Genomic DNA, 20,381 nt, shown 5'->3' on the forward strand with positions numbered 1-20,381 from the left:
CAGCCCAGCAGACGGTCTATGAGCCTCCATAGAGACCTGATCCACACTGGGGTGTTCCAATGACTGTAGAAGTGAACTGTAGCTCACACACAAGTCCATACTGTATATGAGCTAACAGTTTGAGACCACAGTGCATTTATACCAGAGCAGTGGCACTGTAACGTTGAACTGTGGCATTTTGAATTGAGCTTTACTAAATCTTAACACGTGGTGGGGCCTGGTGGATGACTATTATGATGTCATAATGTGGCATAGTGATGTCATGAGCGGGTAGTTGGCTGTACTAATGGGCTGCAGCTCAGAAGAGCCCCGAGAAGGGAAGGTGGACAGACAGGTTCAGACAGAAGGGAAAGCGAGGAGACGGTTTGAGCAGGACAGGGACGGATAGTGACGGAATGAAGATGGTCAAGGAAGAGGACGTCTGTGAACGCATAGAGGACCAGCGCAGCAGGATTCAGCTCATGGGTGAGTGAGGGCCCACACACAGGAGATGCACAAACTCATACTGCCAGCAGGCACATTCTTCCTGTTAGATTCTAGCTGGGTTGACGTTTGTTTCCAGAACACTACAAGCTGTCTTATTACCAGACCTCCCAGGATGCGATTGCCAGGAACAGGAAGATGATCAAGAGCCTTCGGGCCGAGAGCAAGGAGAAGCTGGCCAGCCTCGCCAAGGCCTGGAAGGTAAAGAGCGGATGACTCTTATTACTTCATTAATTAAATACAGGACTGGAAAACCCTAATGGGCCTCGTTCCCTTGGACTGGAACGCGCTCTCAGGGTTTGTCTATGAATAAATTCCAGAAAGGCATGATGCGCAGCTCCTCACAGGCGGTGCCCCAAGAACATCCAAACCAGAGCCAGCTGAGAACTGCTTAAAAGAACCATGCTTCTGCAGCTCAGCCAGGCGATTTATACAGGAGATTCATTCATCTGAAAATACAAACTTGCAGTGAAGCTTCAGCCTCTTCCACACTCAAACTGTAGGGTTTCAGACTAACAAACTGTGCACAGGCACTTTGTAGCCTGCAGATTTGCACCATGACTGTGCAGCACTCAGACAGGTCCAGTACAGAGCTAGCAGCACTCAGACAGGTCCAGTACAGAGCTAGCAGCACTCAGACAGAGCTAGCAGCACTCAGACTGGTCCAGTACAGAGCTAGCAGCACTCAGACAGAGCTAGCAGCACTCAGACTGGTCCAGTACAGAGCTAGCAGCACTCAGACTGGTCCAATACAGAGCTAGTAGCACTCAGACAGGTCCAGTACAGAGCTAGCAGCACTCAGACAGAGCTAGCAGCACTCAGACAGGTCCAGTACAGAGCTAGCAGCACTCAGACTGGTCCAGTACAGAGCTAGTAGCACTCAGACAGAGCTAGCAGCACTCAGACAGGTCCAGTACAGAGCTAGCAGCACTCAGACTGGTCCAGTACAGAGCTAGTAGCACTCAGACAGGTCCAGTACAGAGCTAGCAGCACTCAGACAGAGCTAGCAGCACTCAGACAGAGCTAGCAGCACTCAGACAGGTCCAGTACAGAGCTAGCAGCACTCAGACTGGTCCAGTACAGAGCTAGCAGCACTCAGACTGGTCCAGTACAGAGATGAGGTGTTGATGGTAGGGCATCACACTGATACAGATGAGGTGTTGATGGTAAGGGTTGTACATCTTGAAATGTGTTCTTACCCTGTCTTGCTTGTTTTTAATGTTTTATGTAATATTTCTTAATGTTTGTATCCTTGTAAAGCGCTTTGCGGTGATCTATCGTGAAAGGCGCTATATAAAAATAAAGATAGATTGATTGAGTGTTGGACGGCAGTGCTAACATGACCTCACGATTCCCCCACGGACAGATGGACCACACTCTCATCACCAAGGCGTGTAAAGACAGGAAAGAGATGAGGCTGTGTATGGAGAGGAGCAGAGTCCAGGTGCTGTCTGGGAGAGGGGAGAGGGGAGAGGGGAGAGGGATACGTCTTACCTTCTTTAAAAAGAAAAAAGACATTTCATTGTTTTGTGTTCTATTCCTCTAAAATAAAAAGGATGTTAAGCATGCTGCTTCCTGTATTGATGAAGAGCTCTGCAGAGTGCAGCTAGATTAGAGGCAGCCAGCGCACACTTGCAAACACACTGAAAGTCAGTAAATGTAAAGAATCAAACCAGATGAAACCCTGTTCAGAGACCCTGTGGTGGTTTAAGTGTTTCAGATGCTTTGTCATGACATTCTGGGTGCAAATCTACACTCTCAGCAGAATTGCAAGTGTAGCTGCTGCTGATTGGCTCCGTGGCAGGGGGCGTGGCTTCTAATGCTCCTTCTCTGTGCCCAGGATGTGAAGGAGACTCTGAACAGGAAGCTCTACGCTCGCGTCAATCTGTGCAACACGGCCGGCTTCCAGGTGAGGCAGCGAGAGAGGCAGCTGCAGACCCTGCAGGACAGGCTGGCTGCCATGGGCAAGCTGAGCACCCCCGACGAGACTGGGGTGCAGGAGCAGCAGGTGACCACAGGGGGGTGCTGTGCGCAGTGTAATAAAGCACAGTGAAAACTATTAAACAACCAGTAGTGCTAAATATAGAAATACTTCTGAAGGTAACTTAATGGATTCAATCACAAGAGTGTCAGCTGTGAGTCTGTCTCAATGTCTTCACTGAAAGAGTGTAATCAAGCACAGAGAGGTATGGTAAAGCATATTAAAAACACGTCAAGCCAGGGTATCAATGCATACAACAACCATGGGAAAAGCACGGGGAAAACATTTAGAAATACCAAAAGAAATGAATTCAGCGACAGACGTTCCGACTATACATCTCTCTCAATGTGTTCACTAAAAGAACCTTCCCCAAACCTGTGTTGCAGTGGATTCGACAGCTGGAGAACAGCACTGAGAAGATGCTCATCAAAGCAGCGGCCGCCAAGAAGCTCCAGGTGACCTACATGAAGATCCTGGAGTTCCTGCAGGAGGTGAGAGAGGCCAGGAGACCCTGCGAGGGGGTGGAGACCTGGAGAGTGGCCATAGCGACTCAGAAAGCGACAGTGAACATTTGAAATGGGGACACTGCTAAGCTCAGTGTCCTGTACATGGCTCTTGGGTCTCATGGAGCTCCTCGTTGTAGCTCTTCTCAGGTTTTTAAGGGGTTTGAAAGAGACTGCAAGTCTCAGGTAGAAGCGGGGTACTGTCAAAATGCAGCAAGATTTCGAAATGTTTAATGAGCAGGAAACTGCGGAGTGTCGTGGCTGTGGAGGTCAGCTTTGTGTTCTGTTAGTGATATGTGCTCTGCTGTGCTGAACCCCGCTCTGTCTCCCAGGAGGTGCGTCGCATGCCCCTGGTGGTGAGCGACGCAGAGGCGGCTCTGAAGACGCACAGCGCAGAGCTGCAGACCCTGACTCAGATCACACAGGACGCCACGGCAGACATGCAGCACGCCAAGGTGAGCAGCTCTTATTAAAGAGTCCCATATTAAAAGCACAGCAACGCACGGTCAAACACAGTCCCTTTCTCTACCTGCGGGGGAGCTGTAATTCCCTGGGCGTCCTGCAGATGGCGCTGGACGGTCTGGAGCAGGATTACACGGAGGAGAGGAAGGCCCGGGACATCTCACTGGCCGTGAAGAAGAAGATGGGGGCTGCGGAGAAGCTGTGTTACAAGGACATCGCGGAGAAATCCGTGCCGAGGAGGGTGAGTGAGAGAGGAGAGAGGACACACACCAGGGGGCAGGGGGGAGGAGGAGGGGGGGAGGAGGAGAGGGCACACACCAGGGGGCGGGCAGGGTGAGGAGGGTGAGTGAGGGGAGGAGGAGAGGGCACACACCAGGGGGCGGGCAGGGTGAGGAGGAGGGGGGGAGGAGGAGAGGGCACACACCAGGGGACGGGCGGGGTGAGGAGGAGGGGGGGAGGAGGAGAGGGCACACACCAGGGGGCGGGCGGGGTGAGGAGGAGGGGGGGAGGAGGAGAGGGCACACACCAGGGGGCGGGCAGGGTGAGGAGGGTGCGTGAGGGGAGGAGGAGAGGGCACACACCAGGGGGCGGGCAGGGTGAGGAGGAGGGGGGGAGGAGGAGAGGGCACACACCAGGGGGCGGGCAGGGTGAGGAGGAGGGGGGGAGGAGGAGAGGGCACACACCAGGGGGCGGGCAGGGTGAGGAGGGTGCGTGAGGGGAGGAGGAGAGGGCACACACCAGGGGGTGGGCAGGGTGAGGAGGAGGAGAGGGCACACACCAGGGGGTGGGCAGGGTGGGGTGGAGGAGGAAGAGGAGGGGAGAGGAGAGAGGACACACACCAGGGGGCTGGCAGGGCGGGGTGGAGGAGGAGGAGGGGAGAGAGGACACCGGACACACACCAGTGTTTTCAGTACTTTTTGGTCACGTATACTGTACAATAAATGACATTATGTACCCTGACTTGCTATTTCTTGTTTTCTCAAATTTGTAGGAAAGACTGAAAGACCCAAAGACTGAAATTCGTATTATATCAGAAACATCAATGACAGGTATTCTAGTAATACTACTACTACTAATAATAATAACGAACAAAACGCAAGCTGAATAAACCCTGTTTTCATGCGCTGGCCTGCAGCGGTGTTCCGCAGGTCTCTGAGCTGCAGTGGTGTCCCGGGGGGGCTCTGAGCTGCAGCTCGGTGTTCTGCGGGTCTCTGAGCTGCAGCTCGGTGTTCCAGGGGGCTCTGAGCTGCAGCGGTGTTCCGGGGCTCTGAGCTGCAGCTCGGTGTTCTGCGGGTCTCTGAGCTGCAGCTCGGTGTTCCGGGGGGTTCTGAGCTGCAGCGGTGTTCCGGGGGGCTCTGAGCTGCTGCGGTGTTCCAGGGGGCTCTGAGCTGCAGCGGTGTTCCGGGGGGCTCTGAGCTGCAGTGGTGTTCCGGGGGGCTCTGAGCTGCAGCGGTGTTCTGCGGGTCTCTGAGCTGCAGCTCAGTGTTCCAGGGGTCTCTGAGCTGCAGCGGTGTTCCGCGGGTCTCTGAGCTGCAGCTCGGTGTTCCGGGGGGCTCTGAGCTGCAGCTCGGTGTTCCGGGGGGTTCTGAGCTGCAGCTCGGTGTTCCGCGGGGCTCTGAGCTGCAGCTCGGTGTTCCGGGGGGCTCTGAGCTGCAGCTCGGTGTTCCGGGGGGCTCTGAGCTGCAGCTCGGTGTTCCGCGGGTCTCTGAGCTGCAGTTCGGTGTTCCGCAGGTTTCTGAGCTGCAGTGGCGTTCTGTGCGGCTCTGAGCTGCATCTCGGTGTTCTGCAGTTGAGATGGTGCCACTCATAATGAAGATGCAGCCCTATCACATGGCTGCTTGACAGTGTGCCACGCTGTTCATTACAGGTCTGAAGACTGGTGCCATGTCCTACAGCGAGATCCAAGCCAAGCTGTGCCAGAACCTGGAGAAGCTGAAGGGGGCTGTCGGCTGTTCTGATATCAAGGTGAGCTGGCCTGCTGCTGGTAGAACTCTGCACCTGCCCCGGGGTTTAGTTTGTACAGCAGTGCAAAGAGTCGCCAATTTAACATCACAGACAATCCACACAGTGCCAACAGATCCACCGCCAGGGGCTAGCTCCGCTGCTTTGGTTTGATTTCCCTGTTTCAGGTGAAACTCCACGCGACATGCTGGCTACTTCTGGTTTTTATTCTAATGAGAAAATGCTTTGAAACGCACCCCATGCATGGGATTAATGGGGTAATGGTACTGTATTCACACAGCGTTTCTGTGTTCCTGCTCGGTGCCTGTGTGTGCCTCTGTGCCTGTCTGTGCGCGCGCCTGTGTGTGTGTCTGTGCGCGCGCCTGTGTGTGTGTGTGTGTGTAGGCGATCGAGGGCAGGCTGGTGAATCAGAGAGCCAAGCAGACGCACCTCCTGGGCAGGATTGCGGAGTGCGAGGCCCGGGAGGCTGAGCTGAGGTCTAGGCTGAAGGAGCTGCAGCTGGAACATGCCCAGCACAAGTTCCACCTGGGACCGGAGACTGAGAGGTACGGAGCAGTCAGGTCTCAACCGCTCAGTCAATAGGACTTGAATGAAATCTATTACAAAGCAAGCACTGTAACACGAAAGCAGACCACGTACTTGTTTTTGCTGTTTGTCTTGCAGGGAGGAGCGCAGGGGGCAGCAGCTCACTGAGGAGCTGGAGAGGGAGGAGAGGAGGAGGAACCTGTGGAGCTCCAGACTCCGTGTCACTGAGGATGTCCTCCACTCCTCTCAGGACGGGTTAGATGACCTGTTCCTCAAACTGTACTCCTTCACCCTCGATTCCAAGGTACGACTCAACACTTACTGTACACCAGGGACCCCAACCTGAGCGCTCCGGATCTACTCCGGTCCAGATATTTATTCCAACCAGGTCCTACATTACTTCATTAAACATGCCAAGAGTCTGTTAGCTTATTTAGGACTTAACTGGAACCAAGTCCTGGACTGGACTAGACTGGACTGGACCTCGAGTGCTGGAGTGTTGCAATAAGACTCATTGTGATGGGAGCCCATCAAGGGGCGTCTATCAGCTGAGTCAACATCCTACAACTTAACTGGACTGAATTGTTTCTCAGAGAGCTCACAGTAAAACCTGGAATGGCTCAGGCTTACACTGGCTCAAATGCCCTGGAATAGGAGTCTTGGATCAAGTCTTGGAGTCTGACCCTGTGTGTTTGTGTTGCAGAAGCCTGTTGAAAGAGCTCCCCTGGACTCTTATGATAAGCTGATAAGCTGTGAGCTGAAGATGCTGAAGCTGCTGGATTACTTCCTCAGCCTCTCTCCGCCTCTGCAGGCCTCCATCGAGGAGCATGACAAGGTCTGGCTGCCTGCTCCCCCTCCACACTGCAGGAGGGGTGATAGCTACCTTCCCATAGGAAAAGCATAGCCAACTGCAATAAAGCATGGTAAAGCATGGTAAAGCATAGTGAAAGCATGGTAAAGCAGGGTAAAGCATGGTAAAGCATAGTGAAAGCATAGTGAAAGCATAGGTAGGCATTAGAAAGAAGCACAGAGAGGTGTGGTAAAGCATATTCAAATAAAACATGGCAAACTGTAGTAACTGTAGGTGTTCTAAAGAACAGGCAAGCATTTTAAAGCCTGTAGAGGTGTGGTAAAGCATACTGAGGGTCTGTTAAACACACAGCAGAAACATGTGAAAAACTATCTGCAAAGTGAACAGAACAAACACAGGACTGATATTCTCCTACTGTTGCGCAGGTCTGGCATTTCATGGAGACGACGGCATCGAACGAGCCTGGGAACGTGAAAATCCCCATCCAGCTGATCTCTGACACTGCGTCTGAAGGTAAACACACTGCATGCTTATCCAGCTGATCTCTGGCACTGCATCTGAAGGTAAACACACTGCATGCTTATCCAGCTGATCTCTGACACTGCGTCTGAAGGTAAACACACTGCATGCTTATCCAGCTGATCTCTGACACTGCATCTGAAGGTAAACACACTGCATGCTTATCCAGCTGATCTCTGGCACTGCATCTGAAGGTAAACACACTGCATACTTATCCAGCTGATCTCTGACACTGCGTCTGAAGGTAAACACACTGCATGCTTATCCAGCTGATCTCTGGCACTGCGTCTGAAGGTAGCTGTTAAACACGCGGCATGCTTAGTTTTAACTCTACCGTAGTTCGTGCTGCAGCCGTGCTCCGTCTCTGAGGGCGAGCTCGAGTCTTGTGATCCGAGGGAGAGTGAGTGCCAGCGGTATGAACCTGCCTTTGTACTCTAACCAGATTCCCAGGGATCTCTGTAAAGGGGATTGTGAATATCTAACATTTCAAAGGCATTGAAATCGGTTCAGTTTCTTGTAGTATTCCTGCATGCCTGCTAACGCTGTGCCCTGTGTTTGGGGTTTCTGCACAGGGAATTGTGAATGTATGTTGACAAAGTAAAAACACAGCAAACCGTATTAACACACGGCTAAAGCATGGGGAAGCATGTTAAAGAATAGAGAAGTATGGGAAGCATATTAATAAACATGGCAAACCAGGCTAAACGGTGGTAAATGCAGAGTATATGGGGAAAGTGCAGACGCTTTCTAATGCTGTGTCCTGTGCTGTGCTGCGCAGACTCATTCCAGTTCCTGAACCAGGAGCAAGATTACTCCCTGAGCCGGGAGGAGATCAAGAAGAGGGGCAGCCAGCTGATCGAGAAGCACGTCCTAAAGAAACCGCAGCCGGCCGGGCCCAAGAGCTAGAGGCGTGATCGCCATCCATCCAACATCACTGCAAAACCAAGAAATAAAAACATGCGTTATTATTCAGCCAATCAAAATGCGTCTGTTTTTGTGTGTGTGTGTGTGTGTGTGCGTGTAAACCCCGAGAGATGCCTGTTCAAACGCCCGGTCCGATCACAGAGCACACAGCCCCCCCTCTGTAAATCCAAGGATTTGAAGCATTTCTCTGAGGGGATAAAGCTTACAGCTTAACAATGTATAAAATGTGTTGGGGCAGCAGCTCTAACACTCTGTTACAAGGGTTGCACTGTGTGTTGGTTTGGTCACTTTCCTAAAATAAGTTATGCATACAGTATACTGTACTTCAAAACAAACGCGTGACGTCACAGACAGGGCGTCTTCCCTGGCACGTGTCACATCCACGGCAGTCCCTATGAGAGAGAGAGACAGGTATGCAGGCGGATGTCTCCAGTTATAAATGCGGGTTTGGATGCTGGTGTTCTCTCCTTGAGGGGTCCGCCTCCCTGGCTAACCTTGCACTTGCGATCACTTGGATTTCATTCAGTATCTCTGCCAGCTCCCCTGCACCCCCGCCCCCAGTCATTACAACATATTCACGTTTTAAATGAGTCAGCCAGAGGTCTTTGGGTTAGAACAGTGGCTGCCCTGATTGATACGCAAGCCCTGGCCAGTGCTGTTTTTAAACTGGCCCTACTGGTTCACTGGCTGTTCTGGCGATGCTGCTCCAGAGCAGAGAGCGGCGAATGGGTCACGTTGCTCATGACAATCTGGGTGCTTTATTATCTTCTTTTTCGTCTTGTTCTTTTGTTTTTTTTAACCAGTTGTGTAACCAGTAAAGAAGCCAAACCCAGTAACCGTGGCAGCTGTACTGTGTTTATTATGAAGACAAGGTACACAGTTGCCAGCGCTAATCGCCGTTGGCTAGCTGTATTGACAATGCGCGCTGTGTTCGTTTCGGAGAGCGGTACGCGTGGGTTAAGGGTTGCCAAAGGCTACGCACGATCCGTGTTTCTATTGCATTCCCAGCAGCAGCCCTGCAGCGTGTACTGGCCTTGACGTTGAGGGCGTGTTGCAATCGATAATCAATAGACTCGTGAAATCGACCTGCAAACGAGTCATCTATTGGCAGCCCGGAGGCACGTTGACGAGGATTGGCTTGGGTCGGTAACCAAAAAAAAAAATAAAAGGAAAAAATCAAACTGGTATTTTACCTCCTTGCCAATCAGCTTGCAGCAGGTCCCGAAGCGGACCAATCAAAACACCAATGCAAATGTGACTATGACGTTTTCAGGGCGGTCCTCTTTCAAAAAAAAAAAAAAAAAAAAAAGTATCGAGTAGGATGCAGTTTTGTTCATTTCAACACTATTGATAGAAAGCACGGGTAACAAGAAGAGTTCGCAACATTGTGGCTGAGAGTGAGCCCACCCGGGATAGCGTGTGCTTTATGATTTTATATTGGAAGACCAGAGAGGAACGGTTCATCCCTGCATTGTATTTGTATGTGTGTTTATGGCTTTGATCGCCCCGGATCGGAGTAGCAAACTCGCAACAGCATCACGCATTACTGAGAACACAACGAGCACAATGCAGCGGAAAGAAGCCGAGTTCTCCACAGACGGGCTGCCCAGAGCTTTCCTGCAAAGCCTCCGGACTCTGTTCGATATTCTGGACGACAGCAGACGGGGGTACGTGCACATATCGGAAATTGAGTCCAGATGGCAGGGCGCGGAGACCCGGGAGCTCCCGGGCGGGGTGCTGGAGTGCTTGCGGAAGGTCGCCCCGGCGCACGGCTGCCTGTCTTTCGAGCGCTTCGTGGCCGGGCTCCGTTTCTCTCTGCTGAACCCGGAGAACAAGCATCAAGCTTCGCCGCTGAAGCAACACCAACAAGCACCGCGGCAGAAAACCCACCCCCACCCCCAACACGGGTCTACCGCGAACAGCAGCCGGGCCAACGAGAACTCGGGAAACAAAGTTCGGCCCCTGGGACCGAGCAACATTAACAGACCGAACCCGCACCACACCCGCCCGAGGCACAACGAAAAGCCTGTACCTGGAGTGAGGTACGCTAGCAATGGCAGGAGCCTGGAGCGGGTACCGGTTCTGCACGAAGCGGGTCCGTACCGAACCGGAAAGCAGCAGCAGCGAGTCAGGTCAACCGAGTCCCTAGCTCTGGAATCCGGGCAGACCCCCAAATCAGGTAGGCAGAAAAAACGTGAGCGTGTGACATCACTGTAGTTCTGTATGTCATTTGGGGGTGGGGCTGTTCTCTGTTAAAGAAAACAGACTGTGTTGACGACCAGTTTGTTTATAATTAGATTCAACCTGCACCCCCTACTGTGAGTGTGAAGAGAGTGGAAAACTTGTATTGACTCGTGCTTAATCACACATCAATGCAAGCTAGGGACCATCTGATCAAGCGCATTGATAATACAAATAAAAGCAAGGAATAGTGCTCTCTCTCTCTCTCTCTCTCTCTCTCTCTCATATACTGCTGCTGCTGTAAGATGGTGCTGTGTGTGTTTCTTCATAGCAGTGATGCTGGTATTATTAAAGGGCTCTCAGCAGCCTGATTTAAACCTTACTGTTCACTTGACATGTGCTGTAATGGGCCCTTTGCACACTTTATCGATAGAGAAGTGAAACAGCAGCCTGCCCCACCTGTATCAGGTATTGATTTCATATGGCATTTGATCGTAATGAGATCACCTCTGCTATTGTCACGTACAGGATGGGATTACATATTCCAGGGTCACCATTAAAACCAGTAAAAGCCAGCGGAGCAAACCCCACAGAGGGATAATCCCTCAGTCTGGATGAGATTACAGTCGTATCCTGCCTCAGTTACCACACAGGATCGCAGTGTGAGGGGACTGTATTATATAACACAGAGAGAGATCCAGCATCACAGTGTGAGGGGACTGTATTATATAACACACAGAGAGATCCAGCATCGCAGTGTGAGGGGACTGTATTATATAACACAGAGAGAGATCCAGCATCACAGTGTGAGGGGACTGTATTATATAACACAGAGAGATCCAGCATCACAGTGTGAGGGGACTGTATTATATAACACAGAGAGAGAGATCCAGCATCACAGTGTGAGGGGACTGTATTATATAACCCAGAGAGAGAGATCCAGCATCACAGTGTGAGGGGACTGTATTATATAACACAGAGATCGATCCAGCATCACAGTGTGAGGGGCCTGTATTATATAACACAGAGATCGATCCAGCATCACAGTGTGAGGGGCCTGTATTATATAACACAGAGAGAGAGATCCAGCATCACAGTGTGAGAGGACTGTATTATATAACACAGAGAGAGAGATCCAGCATCACAGTGTGAGGGGACTGTATTATATAACCCAGAGAGAGAGATCCAGCATCACAGTGTGAGGGGACTGTATTATATAACACAGAGAGAGATCCAGCATCACAGTGTGAGGGGACTGTATTATATAACACACAGAGAGAGATCCAGCATCACAGTGTGAGGGGACTGTATTATATAACACAGAGAGAGAGATCCAGCATCACAGTGTGAGGGGACTGTATTATATAACCCAGAGAGAGAGATCCAGCATCACAGTGTGAGGGGACTGTATTATATAACACAGAGATCGATCCAGCATCACAGTGTGAGGGGACTGTATTATATAACACACAGAGAGAGAGATCCAGCATCACAGTGTGAGGGGCCTGTATTATATAACACAGAGAGAGATCCAGCATCACAGTGTGAGGGGACTGTATTATATAACACAGAGAGAGATCCAGCATCACAGTGTGAGGGGACTGTATTATATAACCCAGAGAGAGAGATCCAGCATCACAGTGTGAGGGGACTGTATTATATAACCCAGAGAGAGAGATCCAGCATCACAGTGTGAGGGGACTGTATTATATAACACAGAGAGAGAGATCCAGCATCACAGTGTGAGGGGCCTGTATTATATAACACAGAGAGAGATCCAGCATCACAGTGTGAGGGGACTGTATTATATAACACAGAGAGAGAGATCCAGCATCACAGTGTGAGGGGCCTGTATTATATAACACAGAGAGAGAGATCCAGCATCACAGTGTGAGGGGACTGTATTATATAAGACTATGCGGTGATCTGATTCAAGCATTCAAAATCCTAAAAGGTATTGACAATGTATTAAATCCAAAGCGATGATGCGCGGTGTCCTTGCACAGAACCGACTGTTCTTATGACATCTTCCCAGGCTGGCTGACGGGCATGATCATTCCAGTGCGTGTATTATGTGATTTTATTTGAATTGTTTTGCCTGCTGCTGCCTGAGTTAGAGCTGTGATTATTCAGAAGGATGGGGATTCCTCTCGCGTCTCTAGTGCTCCTCCCAGGCGATGTCAGAAAGACCCCTTCCTTCCCTCGCTGTGTGTGGAGAGGAGCCCCAGCAGATCGGCCTGCTCGTTAGCCATGGAGGATGCGTCGGCTCATCTGGATGATTCATTACTGCTGCTGCTCTTGTGCAGCATCATCCTCGTGTGCATGCAAATAGTAAGATGGCAGTTTGAGCTGCTGGCTGCACAGCAGCGCGCCCGGACACTAAAGCCAGGGGGCGCTCTCGTGCAAGGACGAGCGTGGGTTAACTGTGTTTGAGTATTCATTCCGAATGTAAACGGCTGTTTGAACATTCTTTCATTTTGAATTAGTCCCTTCACTAAAGGCTGCTGGTAGAAATGCAGAGTACTGGCACCGCCTGGAAAGGTGCGGTCATGTTAAACATACCTTTCTGTTTGAACACGATGGTGCCACACCGCCAGAAATCTCAACAATCTGGACGAGCAGTGAATCACAGTTCTGAGTATCTGCAGTGTCATTTTAAACTATGCTAAATACATACTGGTGCATTCTTTCTTTTTGGGATGGGGATTTGAGTTACTATTGCTTAAGAATAACAAATCACACCCTAAATCTGAAACATCTGCCAGCAAACTCTTAATTCTTTATATGATCGGGAATCTGAGGCTTAGCAGAGCTGTGTTCGTGAAGCACCACACACTGGGACACGCGCACCCGCTCTGAGACACGCACACCCGCTCTGAGACACGCACACCCGCTCTGAGACATGCACACACACACTGTAACACTGGGAACATTCTTAATAAAAGTAAGTGGACTGTGCTCTCGGGCTAACGACAGTGTGCACATTTCTCATGCTCTTTCATCCAGTACATGCATTGCACAAGCCACTTCTGTGTCCCAATGTATTTAGACTAAAGACTCAAACTTCCATATCTCAATAGAAATGTGCTCTTCTTTTAAGAGGTCTGACATGTAAATGGTTTTCATATGTATTTCTAGACTTCAGATTGGCTAGAGATTCATTCCAGTGATTTAACATGTGTTGCATTGGGTAGGTCTGCACGCTCATTCTAATCCTGTACTGGTCACTTACTGTACTTGAACAATGTCTATCGCTGGAGCTGCATCGTCACTGCATGCTCGTTCTAATCCTGTACTGGTCACTTACTGTACTTGCACGATGCCATACGGTGCTGCTGACCGGCTTGTTCCTCCACAGGTACGTCCATGCCGAGGTCCCAGAGTGAGACGGTGACGGGGCTGGCTGCGGTCCGGAGGCACGGCCGTGGGAGGGACGAGCAGCGCCGGCACACCATCACCAACGGAGTGGACTACGGCATGGTACAGCAGCTCTCCTTTACTTCATTCAGAGCCTCTGTCCTTATCCCTGTCCAAGCCTGACCTGACACACACACGCATGTCTCTTGTGTGGTCTGAGACGGATTCGAACCCAGATCTCACCCAGAGGTGAAAAACAGACTAGAGAATACTGCCTTCCTCCCAGTCCCTCAGCTCTAACCACTGCACACTGCCTCCCTCCCAGTACTTCAGCTCTAACCAGTGCACACTGCCTTCCTCCCAGTCCCTCAGCTCTAACCACTAGACCACACTGCCTCTCTCCCAGTCCCTCCGCTCTAACCACTAGACCACACTGCCTCCCTCCCAGTCCCTCAGCTCTAACCACTAGACCACACTGCCTCCCTCCCAGTCCCTCAGCTCTAACCACTAGACCACACTGCCTCCCTCCCAGTCCCTCAGCTCTAACCACTAGACCACACTGCCTCTTCTCACCAGGTCTCAGAACTTCATTGATGTGGAAGTGTTGAGATAATCCTCACTGTTACTGTTCCTCTGGAGGAGGAGCAGGAGTGAGCTTCCTGCCGCTCAGGTAGCTGTGGCCTGTTCACAGAAACCACGCCTGTAAATTGTCTGGTTGAAGCCTGACACCATGCGGATCACGCCTCCCCTGTTTTGTTGGAGCCTCTCTTTTCTACTCCACACAATACCCGGAGGATGTAAATTAACTGGGCTGTCTCTCGTATGCACCGGCTACCCCCCGCCCTATTAGCTCCCTCCCTCCCTCCCTCCCTCCCTCCCCAAAACAATAAAACAAAACAAAGAAACCAACCTCTCTCACAGAACAAGCCTCGCTGCTGTGCCTCCGAAGGGCTGGCTGGCTGTCTGGCTGTCTGATTCGAGAGCTGGACCTGCCAACTTTGTGTTCCCAGGAGTAGCAAAAAGCGCAGCCACGGCAACAGGCTGGGTTATTGTCGCCATCGTCATGGTAACCAGCAGGGCCCGGCCTTGGGGGTTTCGAGCAGGTCATTTGCCTGAGAGTCAGAGGCCAGGCTGGATGACAATGTTCGCAGCTTACACCACGGTGTTCGTCCCCCTTAGCAGCAGCTTGTACAGTGTGAAGGCTTTTCAGTTCTTCCTGTGGGTAAGAGTTTCAAACAGTTTGAATTCAGAGCTACCAAGGAACTTGAAATAGAATACTGAGTTCATTAAAATGAAGTAGCTGCTTTAAGACTGTGTGTGTGCGTGTGTGTATGTGTGTCAGTGAGATGTACAGTGCTTGCTAGGGCTCTGTGTTAGCTTGGTGATGTACAGTTCTCTTTGCAGTACAGTGCTTGCTAGGGCTCTGTGTTAGCTTGGTGATGTACAGTTCTCTTTGCAGTACAGTGCAGTGCTTGCTAGGGCTCTGTGTTAGCTTGGTGATGTACAGTTCTCTTTGCAGTGCAGTGCTTGCTAGGGCTCTGTGTTAGCTTGGTGATGTACAGTTCTCTTTGCAGTACAGTACAGTGCTTGCTAGGGCTCTGTGTTAGCTTGGTGATGTACAGTTCTCTTTGCAGTACAGTACAGTGCTTGCTAGGGCTCTGTGTTAGCTTGGTGATGTACAGTTCTCTTTGCAGTACAGTACAGTGCTTGCTAGGGCTCTGTGTTAGCTTGGTGATGTACAGTTCTCTTTGCAGTACAGTGCTTGCTAGGGCTCTGTGTTAGCTTGGTGATGTACAGTTCTCTTTGCAGTACAGTGCAGTGCTTGCTAGGGCTCTGTGTTAGCTTGGTGATGTACAGTTCTCTTTGCAGTACAGTGCTTGCTAGGGCTCTGTGTTAGCTTGGTGATGTACAGTTCTCTTTGCAGTACAGTGCTTGCTAGGGCTCTGTGTTAGCTTGGTGATGTACAGTTCTCTTTGCAGTACAGTGCAGTGCTTGCTAGGGCTCTGTGTTAGCTTGGTGATGTACAGTTCTCTTTGCAGTACAGTACAGTGCTTGCTAGGGCTCTGTGTTAGCTTGGTGATGTACAGTTCTCTTTGCAGGTACACTGATCCAGTGTAACCCAGGACCAGCCTGTGAGTGAGCTGCATTTCTGTCCTGTTCAGTGTGGATTCTTTCAATGTCGCTTCAGTATTTCTGCTGCTCAGAAACATTCAGCCAGGTTGCATTTTCAGTTGCTGATACCCAGGTTTCGATTGCCGCTTGTTTGCCGAGCAGCACAGAAACTGCACAGCGGCAGAAAAAACTGAAACAAAGCAGCTTGAAAAGAGAGTGGAATGAAAGGGTCTGTGCAGTGAAAATACGACCGGATGAGCGGGAGAGCTTCCGCGCTGTGTGTGCATTAAATACACACACTCGAAAGTCTAGTGCAGTTCACTGCACACAGTCCCTTAACCCTTTCATGCATGAAATATTGGGGGACATGTTTTTAATTGAAATGTTTTTTTTCTCCATTGTTTTATATGGAGGGAAAGACGGCCTCCTCATACAAGGTCATCATGCATTTGCGTTTTCCATATTTCCCATGTAAAGAATCAAGAGAGTTTTTTCTGTCCCCATATGAGGTCACCATGCATGAAAGAGTTCAAGGTGTGCGTGTGTGTGTGGTGTGTGTGTGTGTGGTGCGTCTGTCTGCCTGTCCGTCTGTGCCTGTCTGTCTGTGTGTGAGCCGGGCTTGGCTCTCAAGTTTCCCCTTCCTCTTGCTCTGGCCAGTGCAGCAGTACTGGCTGGATTGAGACTTTTGTTCAGGCTTGTATAGCTGCACTGTCTGTGACCCCTCCTGTGTTAAATCTCATAGTTCCCTGAGTACGCCGAGTCGGAGGCCTTTCCACTGCGCTGCACTGAACGCATTGATCTCACCCCACAGGCACGCCGCATTGATCTCACCCCACAGGCACTGAACGCATTGATCTCACCCCACCGGCACTGAACGCATTGATCTCACCCCACAGGCACGCCGCATTGATCTCACCCCACAGGCACGTCGCATTGATCTCACCCCACAGGCACTGAACGCATTGATCTCACCCCACAGGCACGCCGCATTGATCTCACCCCACAGGCACTGAACGCATTGATCTCACCCCACAGGCACGCCGCATTGATCACACCCCACAGGCACACCGCATTGATCTCGCCCCACAGGCACGCCGCATTGATCTCACCCCACAGGCACGCCGCATTGATCTCACCCCACAGGCACGCCGCATTGATCTCACCCCACAGGCACTGAACACATTGATCTCACCCCACAGGCACGCCGCATTGATCTCACCCCACAGGCACGCCGCATTGATCTCACCCCACAGGCACGCCGCATTGATCTCACCCCACAGGCACACCGCATTGATCTCACCCCACAGGCACGCCGCATTGATCTCACCCCACAGGCACACCGCATTGATCTCACCCCACAGGCACACCGCATTGATCTCACCCCACAGGCACGCCGCATTGATCTCACCCCACAGGCACGCCGCATTGATCTCACCCCACAGGCACACCGCATTGATCTCACCCCACAGGCACACCGCATTGATCTCACCCCACAGGCACACCGCATTGATCTCACCCCACAGGCACACCGCATTGATCTCGCCCCACAGGCACGCCGTATTGATCTCACCCCACAGGCACGCCGCATTGATCTCACCCCACAGGCACTGAACGCATTGATCTCACCCCACAGGCACTGAACGCATTGATCTCACCCCACCGGCACGCCGCATTGATCTCACCCCACAGGCACGCCACATTGATCTGTTTGCTGCTGCTGCTAGTTTTCAGCATTGGGGTGGGATTGCAAGGTGTGAGGGGGAGTGTTCTGGGGGTCGCACCCCACTAACCACACTCTCTCCTCTCTCTCTCTCTCTCTCTCTCTCTCTCTCTCTCTCTCTCTCTCTCTCTCTCTCTCTCTCTCTCTCTCTCTCTCTCTCTCTCTCTGTGTTGCAGCTAAAGCGTATGAAGGAACTGGAACAGGAGAAGGACTCGTTGCTGCAGGGACTGGAGATGGTGGAGCACGCGCGGGAGTGGTACCACCAGCAGGTCCAGGCCGTGCAGGAGAGGCAGAAACACATGGGCAAGCACTCGAGCAGCAACGTGAGTGAGCACTGTGACACTGCAACCTGCCGCACGCACACACACTCGCACTGTAACCTGTCGCACACACACTTGCACTGCAACGTGCCACACACACACACACACACACTGCAACGTGCCACACACACACACACACACACACACACACACACACACACACACGCTCTCTCTCTCTTTTCTGTGCCTCGTCGGGTATCTCGTGCTCTCCCGCAGGGCTGGGCTGGCTGTAACACTCTCTCTCTTACTCTTCTCTCTCTCTCTCAGGACTTCTTCTCTGAAGCCAGTCAGAGCCGCCTGACCCACCTTCTGCCAAAACTGCAGGACGTGAACCGCTGCCTCGGTGACCTCATGTCCAGCTCCGGACAGGTCAGAGTAACGGGGGATTCAAAGCGGAGGGGAGGGCAGGGTTCTGGTTTTGCCTCCTGAGATTATTGTAAGAATCGTGGCCGCAGTGTCTTTTTCTGAATCTCTGCTGCAGTCTGCAGTATGCTGTGCACACATTTCTGATCCCACTTCCTTTTACCCCAGAAAGATATTCAGTTCCTGGCTGACTCCTTTCTCTCTCTGCAGCCCTGCACCTCGTCCCCGAGTGCCCCGGACAGTCTGGCGCCCCCTGCTGCCTCGAACCCGCAGCACGCTACCTCCAGCCTGGCTAACCCGCACCAAGCCATCAACATGCTGAAGGATCAGAACCGTCTGCTCACCAAGGTGCAGTACTGCCAGAGGGCGGCCGTGGGGGAGCTGTGGTCTTAGCATTCCAAGCTGTTACTTGTATTGTATCTGAACTTGTCTGGGTTTGAGATCCTAACACTGCTGTGCTTCCCAGGAGGTGACGGATAAGAGCGAGCGGATCACCCAGCTGGAGCAGGAGAAGTCTGCGCTCATTAAGCAGCTGTTCGAGGCACGAGCCCAGAGCAACCACGAGACCAGTGCCCTCGACTCCACCTTCATCTGACACTGCACCTGACCAGGCTGGACCTGCACCTGAGCCAGCCTGGACCTGCACCTGAGCCAGCCTGGACTGAACAACACTCCAGCCTCCCTCTGTCTATCTCCCTCTCTCTCCCCCTCGCTTGTATTCAAGGCTGCTTCCTCCTGTGGACTCTCCCTCCCTCCCTCCCTCCCTCCCTCTTTGTCAGTATCCCTGTTTTTTGTGTTTTTTTGCCAGTCTCCTGGTGGAAGTGCTTTTAACTCTTTGTTAGGCCACTTTTCTTTACACTACAGTTTCCATTGCTTCCACTGAACACTGTGTACAATACAGGTCCAGCCACTGCTGGGTCTCTGAGGGCTCCACTCACTGGCTGTACAACCCAGTGGAAACCCAGCATTAGATAGTGATTACCCCCCCCCCCCCCCCCCCTCTCAGTCTGGAACGTTACTGCCCCCCCTGTGGCAGCATGTGGAAGAAACACACATTAAGAATGCTGTTCTTGAAGGAGGTAGACCTACAGTAACCCCTCACTGCACTGCACTCAAGTTTTAATATGCCTTGGAAATGGCTTCTTTGATTTTAATGAGCTCTGAATGAATCCTGTCCTTGACTGCCTGCCCGAGTTCTCGGGTCCACGCCCCCCCCCCATTTCTCTCTCTCCCTCTCTCTCTCTCTCCGCGGTGCTGTCGGGTCAGGACCAGTCTCCTGTGTAGTACTGCTCGGTTCAGAGAGAGCTAGCCGGGCTCTTCCGCAGGCTCCAGTCCAGGTTTTGCTGTGAGCTTTATAATCGAATGTCTGGTTTTGACAAGGGGAGGGGTGTGAAGGAACGCCTCCATACAAACCAGTCTGTCAGCCAGCTCCCTATCCTCTGCAGCCTGCATCAGGATTGACTCTCTGAGTCAGACATTGAACACAATCTCTGACACTCCATGCATTCTCACTGGAGATCCTGCATTACTCAGCCTCGCTGGACATCAGCCTTAGGAAAGACTCCTACAAAAGCACAGCAACCTGTAATACAGCACAGCAACGTGTAATAAAGCATAGAGAAGCATTGTAAAGCACAGAGAGGTCTGGTAAAGCATAGGGAAGCATTGTAAAGCACAGAGAGGTCTGGTAAAGCACAGGGAAGCGTAAAGCACAGAGAGGTCTGGTAAAGCATATTAAAAAAACATGGCAAGGCATGATAAACTGGTAATTTCATAGTAATTACCATGCAGAATGACGATGCAGAAATCCCATGGTAAACTTGAACCCAGGCAGAGTACCCTCCTCTCTGTGCAGAGTACCCTCCCCTCTCTGTGCAGAGTGCCCTCCTCTCTCTCTGTGCAGAGTACCCTCCTCTCTCTGTGTGCAGAGTACCCTCCTCTCTGTGTGCAGAGTACCCTCCTCTCTCTCTGTGCAGAGTACCCTCCTCTCTGTGTGCAGAGTACCCTCCTCTCTGTGTGCAGAGTACCCTCCTCTCTGTGTGCAGAGTAAGTGCCTCTGTGCAGAGTGCCCTCCTCTCTGTGTGCAGAGTACCCTCCTCTCTGTGTGCAGAGTAAGCACCTCTGTGCAGAGTGCCCTCCTCTCTCTCTGTGCAGAGTG

The 20,381-nt window shown here is 51.6% G+C and overlaps 2 protein-coding genes across 4 annotated transcripts; both read left to right on the plus strand.

Moving 5' to 3' along the window:
* The first annotated feature begins 97 nt into the window (after nt 1-97).
* Nucleotides 98-8,213, plus strand: LOC131702931 (coiled-coil domain-containing protein 183-like). Of its 3 annotated transcripts, none has more exons than XM_059005632.1 (14): nt 98-465; nt 563-684; nt 1,850-1,927; nt 2,324-2,491; nt 2,851-2,955; nt 3,300-3,422; nt 3,533-3,670; nt 4,421-4,478; nt 5,297-5,394; nt 5,776-5,936; nt 6,055-6,220; nt 6,620-6,751; nt 7,153-7,240; nt 8,025-8,213. In XM_059005632.1, the coding sequence occupies exons 1-14, from the start codon at nt 396-398 to the stop codon at nt 8,150-8,152; spliced, it is 1,635 nt and encodes a 544-aa protein (XP_058861615.1). In that variant the 5' UTR covers nt 98-395; the 3' UTR covers nt 8,153-8,213. The 3 variants fall into 3 exon arrangements, with proteins under 3 accessions (XP_058861615.1, XP_058861616.1, XP_058861617.1); XM_059005633.1 differs by having other exon boundaries at nt 589-684; XM_059005634.1 differs by having other exon boundaries at nt 98-684; nt 1,744-1,927.
* Nucleotides 8,214-9,463: 1,250 nt separating this feature from the next.
* On the plus strand, nt 9,464-19,895 carry LOC117396797 (suppressor APC domain-containing protein 2). The gene is made up of 6 exons (XM_059005518.1): nt 9,464-10,349; nt 13,710-13,831; nt 17,717-17,863; nt 18,128-18,229; nt 18,434-18,571; nt 18,690-19,895. Exons 1-6 carry the CDS (start codon nt 9,662-9,664, stop codon nt 18,816-18,818), a joined length of 1,326 nt encoding a protein of 441 aa, XP_058861501.1. The 5' UTR covers nt 9,464-9,661; the 3' UTR covers nt 18,819-19,895.
* Nucleotides 19,896-20,381: the final 486 nt, after the last annotated feature.

This window comes from Acipenser ruthenus, chromosome 31 (genome assembly GCF_902713425.1).
Source record: "Acipenser ruthenus chromosome 31, fAciRut3.2 maternal haplotype, whole genome shotgun sequence".
Classification (NCBI taxonomy): domain Eukaryota; kingdom Metazoa; phylum Chordata; class Actinopteri; order Acipenseriformes; family Acipenseridae; genus Acipenser; species Acipenser ruthenus.

Bases quoted from the DNA above. Each gene is read 5' to 3' on its own strand.
- LOC131702931 (XM_059005632.1), top strand. From the start codon at position 396: ATGAAGATGGTCAAGGAAGAGGACGTCTGTGAACGCATAGAGGACCAG. The intron at 2,956-3,299 runs GTGAGAGAGGCC...TCTGTCTCCCAG, and splicing joins TCCTGGAGTTCCTGCAGGAG to GAGGTGCGTCGCATGCCCCT. The intron at 3,671-4,420 runs GTGAGTGAGAGA...TCAAATTTGTAG, and splicing joins AGAAATCCGTGCCGAGGAGG to GAAAGACTGAAAGACCCAAA.
- LOC117396797 (XM_059005518.1), top strand. From the start codon at position 9,662: ATGGCTTTGATCGCCCCGGATCGGAGTAGCAAACTCGCAACAGCATCA. The intron at 13,832-17,716 runs GTACAGCAGCTC...TCTGTGTTGCAG, and splicing joins ACGGAGTGGACTACGGCATG to CTAAAGCGTATGAAGGAACT. The intron at 18,230-18,433 runs GTCAGAGTAACG...CTCTCTCTGCAG, and splicing joins TCATGTCCAGCTCCGGACAG to CCCTGCACCTCGTCCCCGAG.